The sequence below is a fragment of the Sciurus vulgaris genome (genome assembly GCF_902686455.1).
Source record: "Sciurus vulgaris genome assembly, chromosome: 17".
In the NCBI taxonomy this organism is placed as follows: domain Eukaryota; kingdom Metazoa; phylum Chordata; class Mammalia; order Rodentia; family Sciuridae; genus Sciurus; species Sciurus vulgaris.
In genome coordinates, this window is record NC_136478.1 from 4,635,318 (window position 1) to 4,658,121 (window position 22,804).

At 46.0% G+C, this 22,804-nt stretch overlaps 1 protein-coding gene across 1 annotated transcript in view; it reads right to left on the reverse strand.

Moving 5' to 3' along the window:
• CDH13 (cadherin 13) overlaps positions 1-22,804 on the reverse strand; it is a 906,077-nt gene that overhangs the window by 319,476 nt on the left and 563,797 nt on the right. Inside the window, exon 6 of the mRNA XM_079116937.1 lies at positions 468-612. Coding sequence (XP_078973063.1) covers positions 468-612 — 145 coding nt within the window. The remainder of the gene's footprint in view (positions 1-467; positions 613-22,804) is intronic.

Consider the following 22,804-nt stretch of genomic DNA (forward strand, 5'->3'; position numbering starts at 1 on the left):
AACACTGGGTACGTGCATGTCCAGAGAGAGAAAATGGCTTGCCTTTGGCGGACTGCAGACAAGAGATTCCTGCGTGCATCTCTAAGGAGAGGGAAAGAAGTCCTACCCGTTTCACTAAAACCTTCTCATTACAAGGCAATAACGAAAAGAATCACCGTTTTTCTCCAAGCCCCAGTGTCGCCCCAAGCTCAACCCTACCCGGGCCCTGGCAAAGTGGGCCAGGTGTCACATGGTGCCCAACATCAGCTCAGCACCAGAGACTTGGAGGGGGTCACCCAGAGGACCCCTCGGGGACAAGGGGGGGGCATTTGTAGCTCCTGGCACCCCGGTGGTGCTCACAGCCCATCTTTCCGGCCCCGAAGGCTATGTCGATGCTGGTGCCCACCCGTGAGTTAGAACAGCAAGGAAACAGCGTCTGCAGTGTCACCGTCCCAGCCACCACGCTGACGAGAGGCAGCCTGACCTACCTGTGGGCGACCCCTCCATGACGTGGCCGACATAGGGCCCTTCCCGGAAGGTCGGCCTGTTGTCATTCTGATCGATCACGATGATTTCCAGAGGCACGGGCCCTTCCAGGGTTTTCCCGTTGACATCCGTGGTCTCCACGAACAGCTGTTTGGCAAAGAGATTGGGGGAGAAATAAGGCGTTAACCTGTTATGAAAACTGAAATCAGGTTCCTCGGAGAAAGGAGGTTATGTCAGCAGGTTTGTGAGCCCAGGGCCGTATTCAAACACTTCAGCGGACAGTCACCGGGGCCAGAAGAGAAAGGAACCATTTCGGAATAGAAGGCAGAGATCAGTTCATGTGAGATGCCCCTTGGGGAATTTATAATTAATTCATCAAACATGCAAAGAGAGTTTAAAAAAAAAGAAAAAACAACTTGCAATCAGCCCTAGCTGAGCAAATGTGCTTACATTGTTTCTGTTTTTCCAACATCATTATTTTTAAAAGGAATGTTATGCTAATAAAAGTATTTGACGAAGCAGTTATGACTGAGAACATTAGGAGACTCGTGCCAGTGTTTACGCTGACGTTCAGGGGAGATTCACGCCAGTCGGTCTTTCAGATGACCTTGCTCGGCCGGAAACCCGGCGTCTGCAGGCCCTATGGACCTTGAGATGCCTCCCACCAGGCTTTGACAAAGCTGTGGGGTTCCCCAGGTCCATGAGGCACTCCTGCAGGGAGCCGCCTTCAGGGATCCAGGGAGGCAGCACACACACAGCTGGCACACCGTTCTAGAAGCAGGGAATTAAGCCGTGGCACTCCCGGTCTCATCTTCCAAGCTTAGTCCTGCCTCGACTTCATCGGCAAGAAGGGCTTCCCTTCTTGGATGAATGCTGTTCCCACCAAAGGCGGCAGCAGTGTTTCAGTGACAAAAAGCCATTTACAGCTGGAACTCTGGGGAAAGGGGGTCTGCATTTGGGACCCCAGCACAAGAGGGCGCTCTCCGTGACCTCCAGCAAGACAGCTGTCAGTTTCCTCATCCATCACACGAGGCCAATAAAAACACCATTAGTGTGTTAACAACCAGCTGTGAGCCAGGTGACACTAGTGACTCACTCGGTCCGCATGATAACCCCACGGCCACTTTCAGGTAGACCATAGGTGCTAATAGAGGTGAACCGGGGAGCCCAGTTTGACCTTGGAAGGCTACCTCCAGGTCCAGGGTCAGCCACCGCAGGCGGTGTGTCTAAAGAGCTCGATGTACGCGCGTTACAGGAAACTCCCGGGGCGTCAGCTGCTGTGTAGCTGCCACTGTCACGGTCAGTGCTATTGTCAAAATCAGCCCCGCCGAGGAAACCAAAGAGCAGAACCGCGGACACAAATCAGTACCGTTGTCCCTGCCTGGTGGCATTGCAGCCCTTCAGAAAGTAGCCCGTCAAAGTCCAACAAAACCATGGAAGACTCAGACGCCTCGATCCACATCGCTGTCACTCCTGGCCCTATCTGAGTTCCCCTGTTTGGAAGGAAATGTTTGCTGAGGTGTTATTTCTAATACAATCACAGTGGTCACCATGCAAACGTCCAGTGGAAGAGGACAGCTGCATTCACGTCTGCGTGACAACACGTTAGACGGTGGCCATCAGGAAGGGTAATTGTTAAGCTGTGTGGGTCCACTCAGAACACCAGAGCAGCGTGGGCCTCGTGTGAGCGTGACGTGGAGCGGGCAGGGGTGCCGTCGCCGTGGGAGGGACACCAGGTGGCGGGAGAGGGACTGGTTCCTTCAGTGTGACCCCATCCTCGCCCTCATCAGCAAACTCACACACACACACACACAAGCACACCCTTGCACGGGCACAGTCTTGATTTCTGGGGCAGATAAAATGATGTAAAGTCCCCTTATTTAAAAAAATCAGCAGAGCTTTGAACCCAAAGGAGATCTGACCGAGAAGGGATTTTACATTTCTATGTTTTTTGAGAGCTATTATGAGAATAATAAAAACAAAAAAGTCAATCACCACGAAGCTTTGGTAATTTTGTGCTATAACAAAGGCACGGCTTTTTGTTCTCTCAAAAGAGCCAAGGATTTGACTTTAATTGACCAAAAATCCTTTGTCTAAAGATAAACATCTCAGATCTGAACGCTGAGCTTCCACATTCTTCAAGATTTGGCCAGGATCATAGACCAGGGGAAGGGCGGGGAATCAGAATTCACCTTGCCGTGAACAGAGGTAGTGAACTTGGGAGGGGCAGATCCCAGATGTGTCCCAACAGGATGGGAAGACAAACTGACAATAAGGAGCAGGGCCCAGCCGGGAGAGCGCAAAATGTCGGGCCGAGTTTCAGAAAACCGATTATGTACATAGCGCGACGGCATTTCATGTCACAAAACTAGCTAGAGCTTGACTGCAGGGTTGGGTCTTCTTTTTTCTTATGATAATAATAAACAGAAACCAAGTATTTGGAATCATCTCAAAAAACAGCCAGGTACGGCTCGGTGGCATTTCCTCTTTTAAAAAACGATTTAATGAGACTTCTTTGAGGACTCTGAGGTGCTGTGCTGAACTCTGGGCATTGGACAGAGAGCAAGAACAGCCACCCCATGAGGACAGATGGACAGACACACAACATACGAGCGGGGTGCCCTGTCAGCAAAAAGGGTGACAAGGCAGGTTGGTCTCCTCAAGCTCCTCCGCCCACTACTCCAGTCACTGGCCACCTGCGGCTATTTAAATTTAGACCCATGAACACTTTTAAAAACTCAGTTCTCCAAAACAGGCATGCCTCAAGAGCTCAATAACTGCATGCAAGGAGATGACCCCAAGGGAGCACATCTGTGCGCTTGAGCAAGTGTGCATTGGGCACGTGTGTGAGATAAGACAGCTGAGGAAAGCTTATGGCTGAGGGAACAGCTCAGACTCAAGGATCAAGAACATGGAATGAGACAGCTGTGCAAAAGTGAAGGAAAAGAGGCCCACATGGCAGAAGTAGCAAGTGCAAAGGTCCAGGGGCACAAACAAACCTGGTGTTGCCAGGACAGGGAGTGATATGAAATTAAGTCCAAGAATGAGGGCTGCCCTCAGCTCTGAATGGAAGACTATGCCTTGATAAAGGCATCGTGGCCATGTGACAGATCCTGAGCCCCTGGGTAGGCAGGATGGCGTCTTGGTGAACCCAGTTGTACCCGCCCAGCCCCTCTTGTCAGGAACTCTGGCATCCCGTGAGTTCTCGTGACTCCCGGTGAAGGCCACAGGCTCTGCAGAGCGAGCCCCCTGAGCCCTCCTGTTATCAGGGAGCCTTCCCAGCAGCCTCAGGGGTCTGGGGCTACGCAAGGCATCAACGCAGGGAGGCGTCTGAAGCCCTTGGGTGCCAGGTGTCCGCCCGGTTCCTGCTCCTGTTCTCAAGGGGCCACTTTGCTCCAGCAGGCAGGAGCCTCTTCCTTGCACAATAATTTAGTCAACATGTTCTTCAAAGTCATTACTGGTGGCCAGGAGTTCTGAGTGACTAGAGAGGAAGACGTGGCAGCTGTGCGCTTACCGTTTGGCTCTGCGCGTGGCCCAGGGCGGCCTTCCCCAGGGACAGAGGCGACACGCAGAACTCGTCCCTCCCTCAGCCGGCCCACGCTCGCCTGGCCCTGCCGTCAGCCTGCCAGGCCCCTCAGGCCTGGCCACAGGGCAGATGGAAGGACCCTGCACTGCTCCTGTCACCCGCCCAGCGCACCTCCCCCTGAGGTGTGCCCTGCCCTTCTCACCAGGGCCAGCAGGAGAGGCACCCAGTAGGTCTTCTTGCCACCCACTTTGGTCGGGCACTCTATTCTTCACAGGGCGTCCACGCGTCTTTTTAAGATTTTACTCGTCAGCGTGACCCCTGACGCGCACCCTGCAGAGGCTTCCCGTCCCTCTTGGGATAAACGGCAGACGCCTTTCATTGGTAAGTCCTCCAGTCTGGTTCCAGCCGCGTGCCCAAGGCATTCCACCTCACAGCAAGTCCCCCCCTGCCGTGCGTCATCTTCTCACGGAAACCCTGCTCCCCCTCCAGACCCAGCCCAGCCCGACAGAGCTCCTGCCTCCGCCGGGGAGCCTGGCGTGGGCTCCCGCAGCACCAGCACCCTCGCCACCCTTCCAAGACTGAGACCATCCTCCCTGCCGTGAGGATCCATTGACCGCATCGGCCCCAGGAAGGAGGGTGTGGTGGCTGTGCCTCACATCAGGGAACCCCTGGCCCCAGGGCGGCACACGCAGGCACCTCGGGTGAGGCTGCTGGCACAGAGCTCTCCTCTGAAAAGGCGATGCCTCTTTAAGGGACTGGAATTAGGAGTCCTGGCCTCAGCCTGGGCCATCTGTCCTTCCTCTCCAGCGCTGGCACAGGGGCTGACAGCAGGCCCCACTCCGCGGGCCTGCGGCCAGTTCTCTCTGCAGCAGTCTTAATTGACCAACAAGACCCCCAGAGGTGAACCCTATCAAACTGCATCAAACTGATGTCTTACTTTTCAAAAGAAGGAAATGAATCAACATTTTTCTGAATTTAATATACATCTGAGCTTTTAATACATTGGACCCGAAACAACCTGGATAAATTCTTGATGCAAAAGAGAAATGTCATCAACAGGCCCAGGGCACAGGGCTGATCAGGCAGAAGCCAGCTTATCCCTGACTCCAAAGTCCAAGCCCCCCACCGGCCCCCAGCCACAATTGCAGGGAGGATTTTGATTTTGTTTTCTTTACTAATTATGTTGTCAATAGCTTTGCTTCTCGCTGATGGCCATTTTTTAGGCTTGCCTCATCGAATGCAAAATCATCCATGAATTTAGGAGTCTGCCGAGCTCGCGTGTTATTGGTACACACGGAAACGCACACGGACACGCCCCGGAGGCTTGCGTGTCAGATACAGGGCGTGAAACACCAGAGGAGCAGCCCAGCTCTGTGTTCCCTTCCGGGGAGTCAGACTTTATGGAAAGAAAAACAAAACCGTCCTGACAAACGTAACTCTCAAACGATCACCGTGAATAAATGGCGCAGGAGGGAAACACGGGATGTAGGTCAGCCCTCCTCTCTTCAAAGCAAAAATCACAATCCCAGCGTGGAAACACTGAGACGCGGCCTGAGCATGTGTGCGGGGCGAGGTAGTGCCCTGGCCTTCTGAGTCCTGAGCTGGGGGAGGCGTGAGGGTGTAGGTCTGCTGGGACACCCACCCAGGCTGGGTTCCACCCACGCTGGGGGACGTGCGGGGACATCTCCACTAGAGATGGGAACCATCGATTCACGACATGCGAGCAGATGACTTTTTAAACAATTAATGTGCCATGATAACAGATGGCTGCACGCACAGTGCATGAATGAGGGCCCCTCCAAGAGCAAGAACGTGGTGAGCCCCGTCACAAGGCAGGCGTCCTTCAGCGTCACGACGGATGTGAACATCCTGCCCGTTGTGGCTTGTCCTCTCCCCTCCCACCACGAAAGGCGGGAGTTACCCGACAGAACCCGACACCGTGAACTTACTGGGGTGGGGGGTGACACGATGCCAAACAAGGCGCTACAAGGGTTTTGAGGGAAGGCCCGAACGGAGGAGCTCAGTCTTCAAAGTCACTTCTTAGGACACGGGATGACCCAAGTTGCAGGTGAGGAGCCTGGATCGATGGATTCGGAAGCAAAGCGAAGCCCCGGTAGATGGACTCATGAACAATGGTCCATCTACCAATGGCAAAGAAAAACCATTTAGGAAACACTTGGGTGGCCTTTCTTGACTCCGATGGTTTTCCTTTGGGCAAAATATTCAAATGGAGTAACAGGAACACACACTCGTCTGCCATCACTGTTTTGAGATGCAGCAGTGGAACATCCAGGAGTCAGAGGCGAGCCTGTGGCCTTGTCACCCACGCTTCTCTGCCACAGTCCTCGGGTCACACAGACGGAAGAATGTGCATTAGCCACAACTCTAACACGGGAGAATCAGCCTCCTTCACAGATCAAGGTGTCTGTCCCCTCAGTGAGTCACCCGTCCACGTCACCTCCTTGGGGCAATAAATGGTTTTCCATTATGGATGCTGCCATTTACGCCATCTCGGGAACTCCTTTAGGAACTTCTCCTTGAGCCAATCTACCAGTTGTAAACAAAAGTGGGTCTCACTCCTTTCATTTCAAATATATTTTGTGAAAGAGCATACTGGTAATGCTAGGACTGTGATCCTGGGCAAGTTCACCGCGGCGACTGGAGAGACACGCAGTCTACGCTGGGGTGTCTCTGGTTAGGAGTGACATCAGTGCAAAGTAACCAGGTGTGTTTGAGGACATCAACCTTGAAAGTGCACAGAGCGTTCGATGCCAGTGTTTCCCCAGATAAGGAGTGAGACCTGTTGACAGGGGGGCTGCTGTGACATAAACCTGATAAAACCCTCCTGCAAAGTGGTTTGGAAGCAGGCTCGAGAACCTCAACCTCGGAGATGCTCAAAGCATAATGACCTGAAGACTCCTGGGAAATGAGCTTGCAGGATTTTTGTTTAAGCATGTATACTATTTACATATAACACATCACCCAAAGGGTTGAGTGGGGTTGTAAGACTTTTAAAAATACAATAGATACAATAGTTGTTGTGACAAGAAAATGTCAAAACTAACTCATTTTATCAGGGAATGCTTAACCTGCCCACCCTTTTGGACCTGGGTCCTTATGCATTTAACATCCTATCAATTTATTCATTTCAGGTCCTTTTGGTAGAAACATCTAGATTCTACATATGGGTGTATTTGAGAACATACTCATGGTCCCATCAGATCATAGGCACTGGAGGACGAGAGCAGCCCTTCACAGTGCTTAGTTAATTTAGAGCTTTGAACGATGCAATTTCTATTAAAATTCCAATGATATTCTTCATAGAAATAGAAAAAGCTGTCATGAAATTCATTTGGAAAAACAAGAGGCCCAGAATAGCCAAATGTAGTGAGAAAAGTAATGTATCACTATACCAAAGGAGTCATCTCAATATGAGACCTTAAATTATACTTCACAGCTATAGTAACAAAAATGGCATGGTATTGGCACCAAAGCAGACATGAAGACCAATGGTACAGGATAGAAGACACAGAGACAGACCCACATAAATATAGTTATCTCATACTAGACAAAGGAGCCAAAAACATTCACTGGAGAAAAGATAACCTAGTCAACAAATGGTGCTAGGAAAACTGGAAATACATATGTAGTAGAATGAAATTGAACCTCTATCTCTCACCCTGCACAAAACTCAAATCAAAGTAGATCAAAGACCTAGGCATTAAACCAGAAGGTCTGTGCCTGCTAGAAGAAAAGGTAGGCCCAACTCTCCACCATGTCGACTTAGGAACTGGCTTCCTCAATAAGACTTCTATAGTACAAGCAGTAAAATCAAGAATCAATAAATGGGGTGGTAGCAAACAAAAAAATCTTTTCCACAGCAAAGGAAACAATCAAGGATGTGAACAGAGAACCTACAGAATGGGAAAAAAACCCTTTACCACCAGCACCTCAGACAGAGCATTAATCTTCAGGATATACAAAGAACTCGAAATTTTAACACCAAAATAAATAAACAAATAAACAGACAGACAGACTAAGGAACTGAACTGACACTTTACAGAAGAAGAAATGCAAATGGTCAAAAATATGTGAAAAAATGTTCAACATCTCTAGAAATTAGAGAAATGCAAATCAAAACTACACTGAGATTCCATCTCACCCCATTCAAAATGGCAATTATCAAGAATACAAACAACAATAAATGCTGACGAGGATGTGGGGGAAAAGGTTCATTTATACATTACTGGTGGAACTGGAAATTGGTACAACTACTCTGGAAAGCACTATGGAGTTTCCTTAGGAAACTTGGAATGGAACCACCAATTGACTGAGTTATCCCACCTTCAGCTTGCACCCAAAGGACTTAAGATCAGCATCCTACAGTGACACAGCCACTTCAATGTTTATAGCAGCTCAATTCACAATAGCTAAACTATGGAACCAACCTAGGTGCCCTTCAACAGATAAATGGATAAAGAAAATGTGATATATATATACACATGCACATGATGGAATATTACTCAGCTTTAAAGAAGGATGAAATTATGGCATTTGCTGGTAAATGGGAGGGGGACTAGGGAAGATTAGAGTTACTTTATATTGGATAGGAGGAAGTGAAGGGAGGGGAAGGGGTATGGGGGTAGGATAGAGTGAAACAGACATTATGACCTCATGTGCATGTGTGACTACATGACCCATGTGATCCTGCAATATGTATAATCAGAAAAATGAGAGATTACACTCCATTTACATATGATCTACCAAAATGTATAAATGCATTCTACTGTCATGTACAACTAAAAAAAAAAAAAAAAAGAAATTCAAATTTAAAAAAAATAGGATCCTAACTGGAACAAGTTGTAGTTATCCTATCTACATATATCATGTCAAAATACACTCTATCATTCCTTCCCTAGAACAAATAAAATTAAAAACATTTTAAAAACACACTCTACTGTCGTGTATATTTAAGATGAATAAATTAAAAAAATAAGAAAGTACCAATAAGTATTTTTATTGAGTTTGTTTGTGATTCTCACTCTTACCCACCTCCCAGAATTCCACAAATATGAAACAAGACTTTCTCAAAAGTACAGTGTCACTGATCACTGAAGTTACACTGGACTTGGAAACAGAACCCTGACTTCAGCTCAGCTCTCCTGCCCGCCAGACGTGGTGGGCAGCATAATGCCCTCTCTCTGGCTCTAAGATTTTTATCCCTAATCTCTGGAACCTGCAGATATGTTAGTTTCCATGGTAAAGTGGAATTAAGGTTGAAGATTAATTGACCTTAAAAGAGAAAGAAGAGGTGGATTATCTGGATGGACTCAGCGTCACCTCAGGGTCCTTGAGAAGGAAGAGGATAAGGAGGTCAGAGCAGTGCTCTGTGGGGACCTGGCCGCCTTACTGGCCGTGGTGATGGAGGAAGGACCACCAGCCGAGGAATTGGGTGGTTTCCAGAGGCTGGGAAGGCAGGACAGGGATGTTCCCCTGGAGCCGCCAGAGCTTCATGTAGCTCTGCAGACGCCTGGATTTTAGCCCAGCGCCAACCCTGTCAGACACCAGACCTGCCGAACGGCAAGGCGACGCGTGTGCTGGGTGTGAGTTCCCACGTCTCTGGGGCTTTGTTACAGCAGCCATAGGAAAGGAACAGGGGCCACGCAAATCATTGTTCTCACCAGACACTGTTGAGATTGGAAGTAGACAGTAATCACAATTAGGCCAGAGCAACGAGTGAAAACCAAAACCGTCCCCGGTCACCGGGGTGGCAGCCGCAGTCCTTCAGGGTGCCCTCTGTGATGAGTGGTGTGTGCCACGCTGTCTGGCGTTGGAGGATGGAGGGGTGGATGAGCACAGCAGGAAGGACATTCTGAACATGCTTTGTCATGCAGAGCAGGGTGTGGTGACCTTGGCATCATGAATCTCTTGGGCATCCCTGCCACCCCCCCGGGGGGGGGGGGGGGGCTGCCCTTGTGAAGATCCCTGCGGCCACCCACCAAGCCCCAAGCAGCAGTACCTTGGCCATTCCCTGGCTGGTGGCTGTGGGTCCCCCAGGAAGATCCCCCGTCCTCCATGGTCTGTATTTAGATATTGGCAAATGTGGTTGCAGCACACTTGGCCGCCTCCTAGGGGTCAGCCGAGGGGTCACTTCCTTATTGCAATAATCCGGTTTCTTTTTGGGGCCAATAACTTGCATTTTCACATTATTTTTCTCAGCTTTATTTACTTATTCAAGTTGAAGGTCATTGTGGACCAACTCCTGGAGGGTCCCCTGGGAGAGACGTCTTCAGCCTCTGAAACCTTCCCCCACCTTCCTCTGCTCACTGTGTGTGGCTCCTCCTCCCCTGAGGGTCTGAGGTGATGTTTACAGCTCCCTCTAAAGTCAATCAAAGGGGATGAAAGTTTCCTACTTGTTAGGTTATTAATCAAAGATCTTGATGCTGCTATCAAATGCTATTTGGAAAGCTTGCTCTGCTTCAAGTTAGTGCTTCCTTTGTCAATGTAAAATTATACTTGAAATTTTTTTCCTTCTTTCTTTTCAACTAAATGTAATGAAGACTTTTTTTCCCTGTGTGTATGCATGCTCACAACCACACTGTACTTTGAGGGCATTTTTCTATTTAACTTTTGAAGCAACTTTAATTAGGTGGAAGAAATCTATGCAGATATTCAAAATAATTTTACTTAGGCAGGTTGGGTGAGGTCCTAGTGAATACCCTCTGCCTCAGGAGGGGACACAGGCTGAAAATTTTAATTGGCTTGAGTAGAATTTGTATAAATCATGGATGATGGAATTATGCCAGATCCATTAAGGAGCTGTACAAGGGTTAAGGAGATTTTTGTGCAAAGACGAGAAATATAATACTTTTGAAAACAAAGCCAAGGCAGAACAATTATTGGGGATTTTGTTTTCACTTGCCCTCTTCTCTCTTTTAAAACTTAGAGCAATAGGATTTGACATAATTCTGTTTTTATTTTTTGTTTATAGCTTGAAAGTCATTTTGTTAAATAAGTATTGAAATGTATTTTATCAAACATTATGCTCTCTAAAAATTAAGGTTAACATATAAAGGGTCTTAAGGAGAAAGATAAACATTGGTGATGGTTGGTGTGGATCTGCCCATGGAGGACAAGTGACCATCTGAACCTTTGCTTTTGGTGTCCATCCTGAGTGACAGACTGCCCCACACCTCCTGTACAGACTGCCCCAAGTCTCTGTCATTTGATCAAAGTCTATGGAAGTCTCCATTCTGGTTTCTAAAAGCTTAAATCTGGCAGACATTCTGTGTAGTAAACATCTGTGACTCTCCTGTCCCCTACCTGTGGGGATCTATGTGGTGAATAAACCATAAAATGTTTGTTTTTAATTTTTGTGTATGTTTGTGTACATGTGTATCATATATTGTGCCTATTTGGTAGCAAATTAGCTTATAGATGATTGCATGCTCAGAAATATAAAAAGACATAAGCCAGATGCCTTTTACTTTACATGACTTAAATAAATCTTTGACAAAGAAGTTAATTTAAATTGGTTGGTAAGATAAAAAGTAAAGATGTCTTAAAATTATTAGCCTAGACATATTTTTTCCAGGTAGCTAACCAATTAGGGTTGTATTTGCCTCTGTGAAGCTGTTTAAAATTCAATGTCCACGATCTATAGAGTTTTTCTTTGACCAAAAAATGACTTTAAATGTTAGCTATACTTGTCTGATATCTTGGTTTTCATAGATATTCTAAAAGGTATGATAAAGATAAAACATAAAAGTCATTTGTAAAAAAGTTAAAAACTACATCAATTACTGAGTATAAATCCAAGAACTCTTACTGTCTTAAAGTTTACAAAAGATAACATGTTTGGGCCTATTAAATGTTTTTTTTTTTTCCTATGCTTAAAATGACAAGGTTTTCTTATTATATTGTTTTGCTCTTCACAGAGAAACCCACCCAGATACAGTCATCTGATCCTTGACAGAGATACCAAAAACATACACATAGAAATGATAACTTTTTTTTAACCAAATGGTTCTGGGAAATTGGTTATCTGTATGTAGAAGAATGAGACTAGACCCTTATTTCTCACCCAGTATAAAAATCAACAATTGTATCTGAAGTAATACAAACGTTCAACAAATATGTGAAAAAATGTTCAACATCATTAGCAATTAGGTAAATGCAAATCAAAATGACACCGAAATTTCATCTCATACCAATTGGGATGGTAGTCATCAAGAATCAAACAAAAATAAATGCTGAGAAGATGTGGAGAAAAAGGAACACTTTTCCACTGTTGGTGAGATTGCAAATTAGTACAACCACTGTGGAAATCAGTGTGGAGGTTTCTCAAAAGACTAGGCATGAAACCACCATATGATCAAGCTATCGTGGCATCTATCCTAAAGAATCAAAGTCAGCGCACTAGAGTGATACATGCAAACCCGTGTTTATAGCAGCATAATTCACAGTAGCCAGGCTACGGAACCAGCCTAGGTATCCAGCAATAAATGAACGGACAAAGAAAATGTGGTGTATATACACAATGGAGTTTTACTGAGCCATGAAGAAAATAAACTCATGTCACTTACAGGGAATTGAAATAAGCCAAGTGCAGAAGGTCAAGGGTTATATGTTTTCTCTCATATGTAGAAGCTACAGAGAACAAAGGAAAAGAAAGGTGGGGGAATCTCATAAAAATCAAAGGGAGATCAGTAGAGTTCAGGAAAGGGATGGGGGAGGGAAAAGGAGGAGAAGGAAATTCTGGAGAATGATATTGGCAAATTATATTATTATATTGTGTGCATGTATGACTATGTAACGATAAATTCCATCATTATGTACAACTATAATGCACCAATAAAAATGTGTACAAAAACAAAAAAAATTAAAATATAGCCTAATGAATTCCAAATAAGTTCAGGTAATAGGAAAGAGAAAAAGTCATTTAATATTTATGTAACAGAAGACAGAAGACCTCTTTCTGAGCCAGAATTAAAGGCATACTTATCATATGAAGTATGATAAGCTCTCCCTGACCCATCTGTTCCACATTAGTCCTGCAGAAGGACCTTGGGCTGCCCTGGCTCCAGGGACTCAGTGTCCACTTAGCACTTTGGGTCTGTCTCAGTTCCTGCTCCATTTTCTCCTTTGGAACAACACTGAGAATTCCTCACACTTCTGTATGAGTGTCCCCCACCCTCCCTTTCCATCTGGGTCCCCTCTTTAGTGGCATGTTCTAACCTCACGGATGGTGAGACCAATGCTTGCTTTTTAAACTGAAAGTTTTGTTTTGAAGATTAAAACAAAACTGAAAGTTTTGTTTTGATAGATTAAACTACTTAAATGCAAGTCTTTTGTACAACTAAAATATCATGATAAAATAAACAGAAAACTGGAGTAGGTATGCCACATAAAATGCAGGTCCATCTTGAATATACAAAAAACTGGTTAAAAACCAACAGGGAAAGAACAGCAATTAGTCAAACTAAATATTAAAAGTTTGTCAAATCTAATTTAAAAAAAAAAAAGACTGCCAAAAATATTACAGAAGAGATATTTTACCTACAAGATAAGTAAAAAAGACAAAGTCTGCATTTGGCAAACTTGCTAGAAAACAAGTTCTCATACATTTCTGATGTATGAGAAATCTCTTTCTGAAATAGAATTTGTCAATAATCTGCACAAGACTGGAAAGATTCACTTGCAGAAATCTAGCCATGGTGTGTGTGTGTGTGTGTGTGTGTGTGTGTATGTGTGTGTAGCAGCATGCATGCTCATTTCAATATTTCTGAAAAATAGGAAAAACCAGAAATACCGCAATGTTCTAAGAGGAGTGAAATGACGTATGAACGAAGGGAAACCTGACATTGCAGAAACACTTTGAAGAATATAAAAATGTACTAATAGTATTCATGAGTGATATATAATGTAAAGTAAAAATATGACTGAAAATACTATATAAGATATAATGCATTAATTTTAGAATTAAAAACAATCAGTAACATTTGTTTAAAAATCGCGTCTTATTCAGACAACGACTAGTTTATTTTGAATGGAGTGCCACGTGCCACCAATCCACAGGGGTGTCTGGCCCCCTCAGCACTGCTGACGAGCGAGGAGCCAGCAGCTCACGTGCACGAGATCATCAGGATTAGAGCAGAACATGGTATTGCTGGCTTTTCTAGTCCTCACAGTCTCTAGATTTTTGGATAAAAGAATTTCAATGCACTTGACTGAACTTTGTAGCTTGGAGCTGGGTCCCATCAGCTCTCTTTTCTGAACCTTTGCTGTTGTCAATGTCTGCTTGCTCTCTGATGCTTCACTTTTAATCTCCCTGATAAATTCTGAGAACCAGGAAAGAGCTGAGATTCCAAGTGTGGACTTGAGATTCAGGGAGCTGGGACTTCAAGTCCCAATTCTCTCTTGACAGCTCTGTGACTTTTAAGCTATACAGTTACCTTTTTAGAATCTCAACTGCCTCATCCTCACAATGGAAGAGTAGAACCTATCTCACGGAAAGTGAGTGAGATTTGTAAAGCACACAGCAAGTGCCAAATAAATAGCCATGACCAGTAGCTTTGAAGTGTTGTGTAAAGCAAGAAAAACACCACATCCGTCATGTTCCAGATTAGGGTTTAACATCTGAAGCCGCTAGGAAAGTCATCCACATGGTGCTGAAGTTCATTTAGAATTGAGAGGAAACCTGGCACCAGGCCCCGTTCCCATCTCCTCGTGGGAAGATGAGGCTAAGGCCACGGCCCCATGCAGCCCACCCCTCCCAGAGCCAGCGTGATATGGAAAGGGGGCCATGCCCAGCTCTAGGAACGCACTTGGAACTGAGTACTCGTCCTGACCTCGTTTTCCTGGCTCTCCCTGACCCATCTGTTCCACATTAGTCCTGCAGAAGGACCTTGGGCTGCCCTGGCTCCAGGGACTCAGTGTCCACTTAGCACTTTGGGTCTGTCTCAGTTCCTGCTCCATTTTCTCCTTTGGAACAACACTGAGAATTCCTCACACTTCTGTATGAGTGTCCCCCACCCTCCCTTTCCATCTGGGTCCCCTCTTTAGTGGCATGATCTAACCTCACGGATGGTGAGACCAATGCTTGCTTTTTAAACTGAAAGTTTTGTGTTGAAGTTCACATGCAGTTGTGAGAAATAACACAAAGAGAAACCATTAGTATCGTATCTAGCTCCCCCAATAACATTTTATAAAACTCCAGTACAGTGTCACAGACAGGATAGTGACGGTGATACAATCCCAGGACGTAGACAGCCTTGTCTGAGCACTTTTGTGTCTGTGTGTGTTTAGTTCTATGCGGCTTTATCACTTTGTTGACTGCCATGGTCAACAGGCCGAATAGTTCCACTTCATGAGGATCCCTTGTGCTGGAGGGCAATGCCTTCAATTTGCTCCCTACCTCTGAGTGTCTATCTAAAGGAATTGAAATCATGGTCTCAAGTTAGGACACCCACATTCTTAACAGCACCACTCAAACCAGCCAAGAGGTGAAAGAAAACCAAGTGTCCACCAAGAGACAGATGGGGAAACAATGTGCTCCAGCCAACAGTCTAAGAGGAAGGAAATTCTGAGACATGGTACAACATAGATGGTCTCCGAGGATGCTATGTTAGCAGAATGAGCCAGTCACAGACATACTGGACGAGTTCCCTCACGAGGTATCTAACCATGTTGCTACAGGGCTATTTTGTAGTTATTTCTATGACACCTCCACTAGAATGCAAGTTCATGAGAAAAAGAATTTGTCTTATTCCCACAAAACACCAGAACAGTGTCTTTCATATAGATTTTCAAGAAGGATAACAAATGAACCATGAATGACTTTATCAGGGAGTCTCTTTTTCCCCCCTAGAGAACAGATCAATAGACAAGAAATAAATGACACCTGTCTTTTGAGAATTTCTCGAGGGTGAACCCAGCCCAAAGCAACACATTAAGAACTCAGCAAAAGCTATTCTGCCTATTTCAAAGGAGGAAATCAAGTTCAGTAAAGTTGTCATAACTGTCGCAAGCATGCACATATATTTTACATGGTATTGTTCCTTGTTTGGCAATGACTGATAGCACATGATTTTCTTCTGACACACATATTACTAATAAGCATATTTAAATGAAGGAAAATAAAGCGAGTGGAACTTCATACACATTTTAGCTCACCAAAGTGATCCCATCTGTCCCTGCCTTTATAAATGAGGCAATACAAGTTACAGGAATAGACTCATATTTCTTACATAAATCCCTCTCCACCAGTCCTAGAATCCTAGCTCAGCATCTCTTCTATGATTTTTCATTTGTGCATAAAAAAATGCCTTAAGCAGCAGACACGACTGTGGCATGAGTGGATGCCTTGTTAGATTTTTCTGGATTTTAACCCAGATTGCACTGCCTTCTCTCTTTTGGCCAGATATCTCCACCCCAGATTGGTGTGCAGATTCAGTGCCAAGGAGTTCAGCTAGTCCACATTATGATTGACCTGCACTGGATTTTGTTACAGACTATCTAGATGTCCCCCGCCACATGCCACTCAGCTTCCTCAAGTGTCCTGGCCTGCTCAGGATTAAGATGCCAATGTTGCCCATCCTGTGATCATGACATCTGCATGCCTCCAGACCATGAGGAGAGAAAGTGGGAAAGCAGACCTGCCCATCACCTAGATTGTGCAGTGGACAGACCCAGTAAGCATGCACCTGATGTGAACAGGATAGGGGCCGATGAACCATAATCTAGCTGAACTCTCCCTTCTCCTCTGAGTTTTGTTAGGTTTAACTATAGAATGGGGACATCTTTGTAGGTCACAAACGCATAAAAGGGACAGTTTCAGCCTAGTGCTCTCATTCAAAGGGATCCGAAGAAGAAACCGACCTGTGGCGCTGTCCATGGTTCTGAACCACTACTGTATGGGAAAGATGTTTGCTGGGTTCTCAGCATCCTGGTGACATATTACCTGTCAGAATTTGCCACAGGTGAGGAAGGAGTTATTTGGGGGAGAAAGAAAGTGTGGGCATTTTGTGGGAGGAAGGGGGACTAAGGAGTTGCCTGGAAGAAAAGTAAATTTGTTTTTGTGATCTGGTGAAAATTCTAGTTAGGAAGAACAAAGAACTTCATCTTCTGGAAAGAATGGCAGGGCAGACACCAGACCTGCACTGGGTGTGTCTCCATCACTGAGCCCACTCTTCTTGTCCCTCTGGGTTTCTTTTCCTCCCTTCTAATTCAAATCCCTTTAAAAATGCCATCACCTGTCTGCACTTTTGTAGAGAATTCAGTTTGTACATGTTGTCTACTGTTCTCTTTCAAAGAACATGTATTGAGTATTTCATGTGTTTGTTGCTGCTAGTAACAAAGAAGGGGGCTTGTGGACTTCGCTTCTCAGGTGAGTCTGTATTTGAGGGGCAGTGCACAGACGTGAGAGATCATCTCGACACAATTGAAGACGTGGCAACCTGAGAATGTGCATGATTCGTGATTATACAAAGCCTGTTGGATTCTGTTTTGTTACCCAAGGAAAGTTTCCTAAATGAGGTGCTGGTTAAAATGAAGTTTGGAAGTGTCTTCTAGGAGAATAAGCGTGGAGGGATTCTGGAGGCACAAAATAGGAACATGACGGGTAAAGTCCCAAAATATCACAGGAAAACCCAGTCGGTCAGAGCTGGGGCTGAACTGGAGCTGAACCAGGGCTGAAGGCAACTGGCTGCTGCTTTTGTGAATCAGGTCCTGCAACACAGCTGCCTTCACTCACTCATCTGCTGTCTGGGCTGCTTTGCTTTGGAACAGCAGAATCGAGTCCTTACAAAAGAGTCTGCATGGCTGAGAGAGCTTAAAATACCTATTATCTGCTCCTGTAGAGAAAAAGTTTTCAAACGCTAGATCATTTAGGGCAAAAGGAGGAAGCTGCGAAGTAGTCATGGAGAGAATGAATCTTGATGAAGGTTCCAGACTCTGCTGGACAACCTGAGGTCTCTAACTAAATCTATTCACTTTCTCTCTTCTTATTATTACTTATTCAATAGATGTGTCTTGTGCCCCTATTACTCTTCAAGTTCTGTGCTAGACACATGGTTGGTAGTCATTTAAAAAGTTTGAAGATTTATTAAGCTCATATGGAGCCACCATTTAGTAGGATCAAGCAGGAATCACTTGAATAATTATCAAATATGGAAAAACATGATGAAACCCATTTAGATTGTGGGAGGGGAGCTTTTTGGAGAATCTCTCTCTGATGGAAGCCCAAAGGGAAGAGGGGAGGGAGCCTGTATAAGTGCCTGAATCTTCAACAACCACCCTAAAGTCAGAGGAATGGAGCAGAAAGGGTGAAGAAAGAAGGTGACATGGAGCCAGACAGGGGACTCTGCACAAGGTGAGGCATCGTTCCTCTTTCCTCAGGGCAATGTGACACCATTAAAAGGCTCTCATGAAGCCACTTTGGAAAATAGTCCAACAGTTCCTCAAACACATCAGTAGAGAGTCACATCACAAAATGACCTACAAATTACGTTCCTAGACACATCATCCAAGAGAAATAAAAACATATCAACACAAAAACTCATCAAGAATTTTAGAGCAGCATTATTCAGAGAAGTCCAACGGTGGACATCCAATAGTCCTCCAATAGATGAGTGGGTACACAAATATGGTATCTATGGAATATCATTCATCCCTGAAGAAGAATGAAGTATGGATACACGCTGCCACACAGGTGAACCTTGAAAATGTTTTGCTGAGTGATAGGAGCCAGTCACCAAGGGCCACATATTGTATGGTTCCATTTATTGCAGGTGTTAAAAATGGGCAGATCTGTAGACAAAAAGCAGAGTAGAGGTTTCTCAGAGGTGGGGAAGGTGAGCTGGGTAGAGGTGGGCTTCTCTGAGGTGATGAGAACATGTTCAAGGTGACTGTGAGACATTGTGAGACTCTGGGAATGGAACGGAAGCCGCTGCACCAGGCGCGAGGGTGTGCCAGTGGATCGTGTCACAGCAAGGCTATTAAAAGCAACCTCTTCTGGGTCAGGAGGGTGAGGAAGACGGCGAGGGCATAACTGTCTCAGACTCAAATTCTGAAGATGGTTCAGCAACGTGTGGAGAGTGGACTGGAGCGGTCCAGAGGAAGTTGGATGGGGGTTCGGGACCTGCTGTGGGGGGCGGGCAGGGATGGTGCTGACCTGCACCCTGCAGGCAATTTTCCTGTGGGATGATGGTGAGCAAAACCCTCGTTCCTTCAGAACACATGAAGAGCAGCATGTCCTACCTAACTTTTCAGTGTTTGAACCAGAATGTGAGAGGAGAAGATCTTGGCTCCAATCGCAAATCTACCAGAGCTGTAGCTGGTCCCGTGACCCTGGACTGACCTTCACCTTCCATTTCTCATTCACAAAATGGCAGAATCAACCTCCGACTGAGCCCTATGTTGGGACAATTTTATATAAAAAAAGACCTTTTGGCTGTAGGGCAGTCTACCCACGTGGATGTCAGGTTTCAGAGAATTGAAAAACTTGAAAGTAAACGCTTGATACCAACTAGATTAAACCACCTGGGAACCTTGTCTACAAAGTCAGGAGGTGGTCTAGCTCCTGAGGGACTTGCAATTACTGTTATGAATGCCAGTGACTAAGTACAACCCATAGGCACTTAGAAGGTAGAAGGATCCTGGCTTTGTAAGACAAGAGAGTCGCACCTGGGGGAAGTTTTAAAAATGAATATGTTGGCAAAAGCAAGGGAGGTAGGGCTTCCTCTGGTGGAGATCTTGACATTCCAGAGTTAATCCCTCCTCTGGGCGCCCCTCACTGCAGAGACTCCTGGGGCATGTTTGCAAGCATGTACTGCTGTGTGGCCCGCTGGATAGAATTCTTTCAGTGTGAGGGCTGGTTTTGCACATGCATGTCCATCTCCCCTAAGTCTAGTGCATTCACATGGATCAATATTTGCTGGTTGAATAAAAAAGTGAAATCAACCAATGCACAACCATTGATGAGGAACCACTGGAATCGTGGGGTTTTGTCTCTTAAGAAATCTGGGGACAACTGGGAGCTCCGTAAAGGAGGCCGCTCGGCACAGCGCTGGGACTCGGAGCAACCACTGGGGCTCCGGCGGCTGCCCAGGGCAGGAGTGGCGAGGAGAGCTGTGTGGACTCAGGACACCGGGGCCTGCCCTGAGGAGGAGGAGGAGGAACGTGGCCACTTGGATTCGGAGTGACTGCACCAGAGCTGCAGGCGGTTGCCAGAGGAGAAGCCGCACGGCGAGCTGTTTGGACTCAGAATGACGCTTCTGAACCCCGGCGCCTGCCCTGAGGACGACGAGGAGGAAGAGGAGCGCGGCCGCTTGGATTCGGGGTGACTACACCAGAGCTACAGGTGGTTGCCAGAGGAGGGGCTGCGTGGTGAGCTGTTTGGACTCAGACCACTTCTGAACCCCGGGGCCTGCCCGGAGGAGTAGGAGGAGGAGGAGGAGGAGCACGGCGGGTCGTGTGGACTCGCAGTGACTGCATTAGCGTTCCAGGCGGCTGCTCAGAGGAGAAGGCGAGTAGTGAGTTGTTTGGACTTAAAGTGACAGCTCCTGAACACAGTGGGGCTGCCTGGAGGAGAAGCGTGGTGGGTCGCTTGGTCTTGAGTGGCCGCACCAGAGCTCCGGGCGGTTGCCCAGAGGACCCGTGCAGCGGGTCACGTGGATTCAGAGCCACTCAGAGTGACCGCTCCTGAACACCCGGGGGGTTATCTGGAGAAGGAGGAGGAACGGGGAGGGTCACTTCGACTCAGAGTGATTGATTGCCCCGGGCTACGGGTGGTTGGTGGGAGGTGGAGGCACGAGGTGAGTTTCTTGGACTCCTAGTGACCGCACCGGAATACTGGGCGGCTGTCTGGAGGAAGAGGCCTGTGGCGGGTCTCTGGGACTCAGAGTGATTGTTCGGGGCCCCAGGTGGCTGCTCAGAGGAGGGGCCGCACAGCCAGGCGATTAGGTGCAGGGCAGGGTCCCAGGATCTAGGAGGCTTCTGGGTGGAAGAGCCGCACAGAGACAGGCTTAGGGCGGAGCGAAGGTTCCAGGCCTGCGGGCAGATTCTCTGAGGAGGGGCAGCCTAAGGAGATTCATCTGCGAAGGGTGAGGCTCCCAGGCCCAGGAGGTAGGGCCGGGCCCCTGGGAACTTTGCAGAGGAAGGCAGCCCAGCCTAGGCGGTAGCTGTAAATTGAGGGGAACCTCTAGGAGGGAACTGACCAGCGACACCTCCCCACTGGGTGAGTCTTCCCTGCTGGGTGAGGTTTCCCCACAAGGACGGTAAAACCAGAGACTCAGGCCCAAACAGGCCTTGCCTCAGCCTGCAGCCTAGGTCCCCTTTGGATGACCATTGGTTAACAAGTGGAGGCACCTCTGCCCACTAGCAGGGATTATACCCCACCTGAAGGCCACCACTCCTAGAGAGGCAGCTTCCTTGTGGAGCACCACATTATCAACTTCCTCCAAGACTTCAGCCTACTGAAGGCTAAGGGGGGATATATATAGAAATCTTCAGGGACATTGTAAGTCAATAGAGGAAATTTGCAATATCTCAGCGGTCCACTGATACCTGAACAATATGAGAAAACAAGGAAAGAAAATGCTGCAAACAAATCTAGATGTTACATCAATAAAACCCAATGACAACATGGCAGAAGAAATGACAGAAAAGGAGTTCAGAATGTACATAATTAAAATGATCAGAGAAGCAAACGATGAGATGAAAGAGCAAATGCAAGCATTGAATGATCGCACCAATCGACAGTTAAAAGAGCAAATACAGGAAGCAAAAGATCATTTCAATAAAGAGTTAGAGATATTGAAAAAAAAACAAACAGAAATCCTTGACATGAAGGAAACAATAAACCAAATTAAGAACTCCATAGAAAGCATATCCAATAGGATAGAACACCTGGAAGACAGAACCTCAGACATTGAAGACAAAATATTTAACCTTGAAAACAAAGTTGAACAAACAGAGAAGATAGTAAGAAATCATGAACAGAATCTACAAGAACTATGGGATATCATGAAAAGGCCAAATTTAAGAATTATTGGGATTGAGGAAGGCCTAGAGAAACAAGCCAAAGGAATGAACAATTTATTCAATGAAATAATATCAGAAAATTTCCCAAATCTGAAGAATGAAATGGAAAATCAAGTTCAAGAGGCTTATAGGACTCCAAATATACAAAATTACAACAGACCCACACCAAGGCACATTATAATGAAAATACCTAACATACAAAATAAAGACAGAATTTTAAAGGCTGTGAGAGAAAAGAACCAAATTACATTCAGGGGGAAACCAATACGCATATCAGCAGATTTTTCAATCCAGACCCTAAAAGCTAGAAGGGCCTGGAACAACATTTTTCAAGCCCTGAAAGAAAATGGATGCCAACCAAGAATCTTATACCCAGCAAAACTTACCTTCAAATTTGGCGATGAAATAAAATCCTTCCATGATAAACAAAAGCTGAAAGAATTTACAAAAAGAAAGCCAGCATTACAGAACATTCTCAACAAAATATTCCATGAGGAAGAGATGAAAAACAAAGAAGCAAATCAGCAAAGGGAGGAATTATCCTAAAGGAATTGTCAAATAAAGGAGGAAACAAGTTGTGTCAAACAAATAAATAAACAAAATTTTAAAAATGAACCAAATGACCGGGAAACCAAATCATTTCTCTATAATAACCCTGAATGTTAATGGCCTGAATTCATCAATCAAAAGACATAGACTGGCAGACTGGATTAAAAAGAAAGATCCAACAATATGTTGCCTGCAGAGACTCACCTCATAGAAAAAGATACC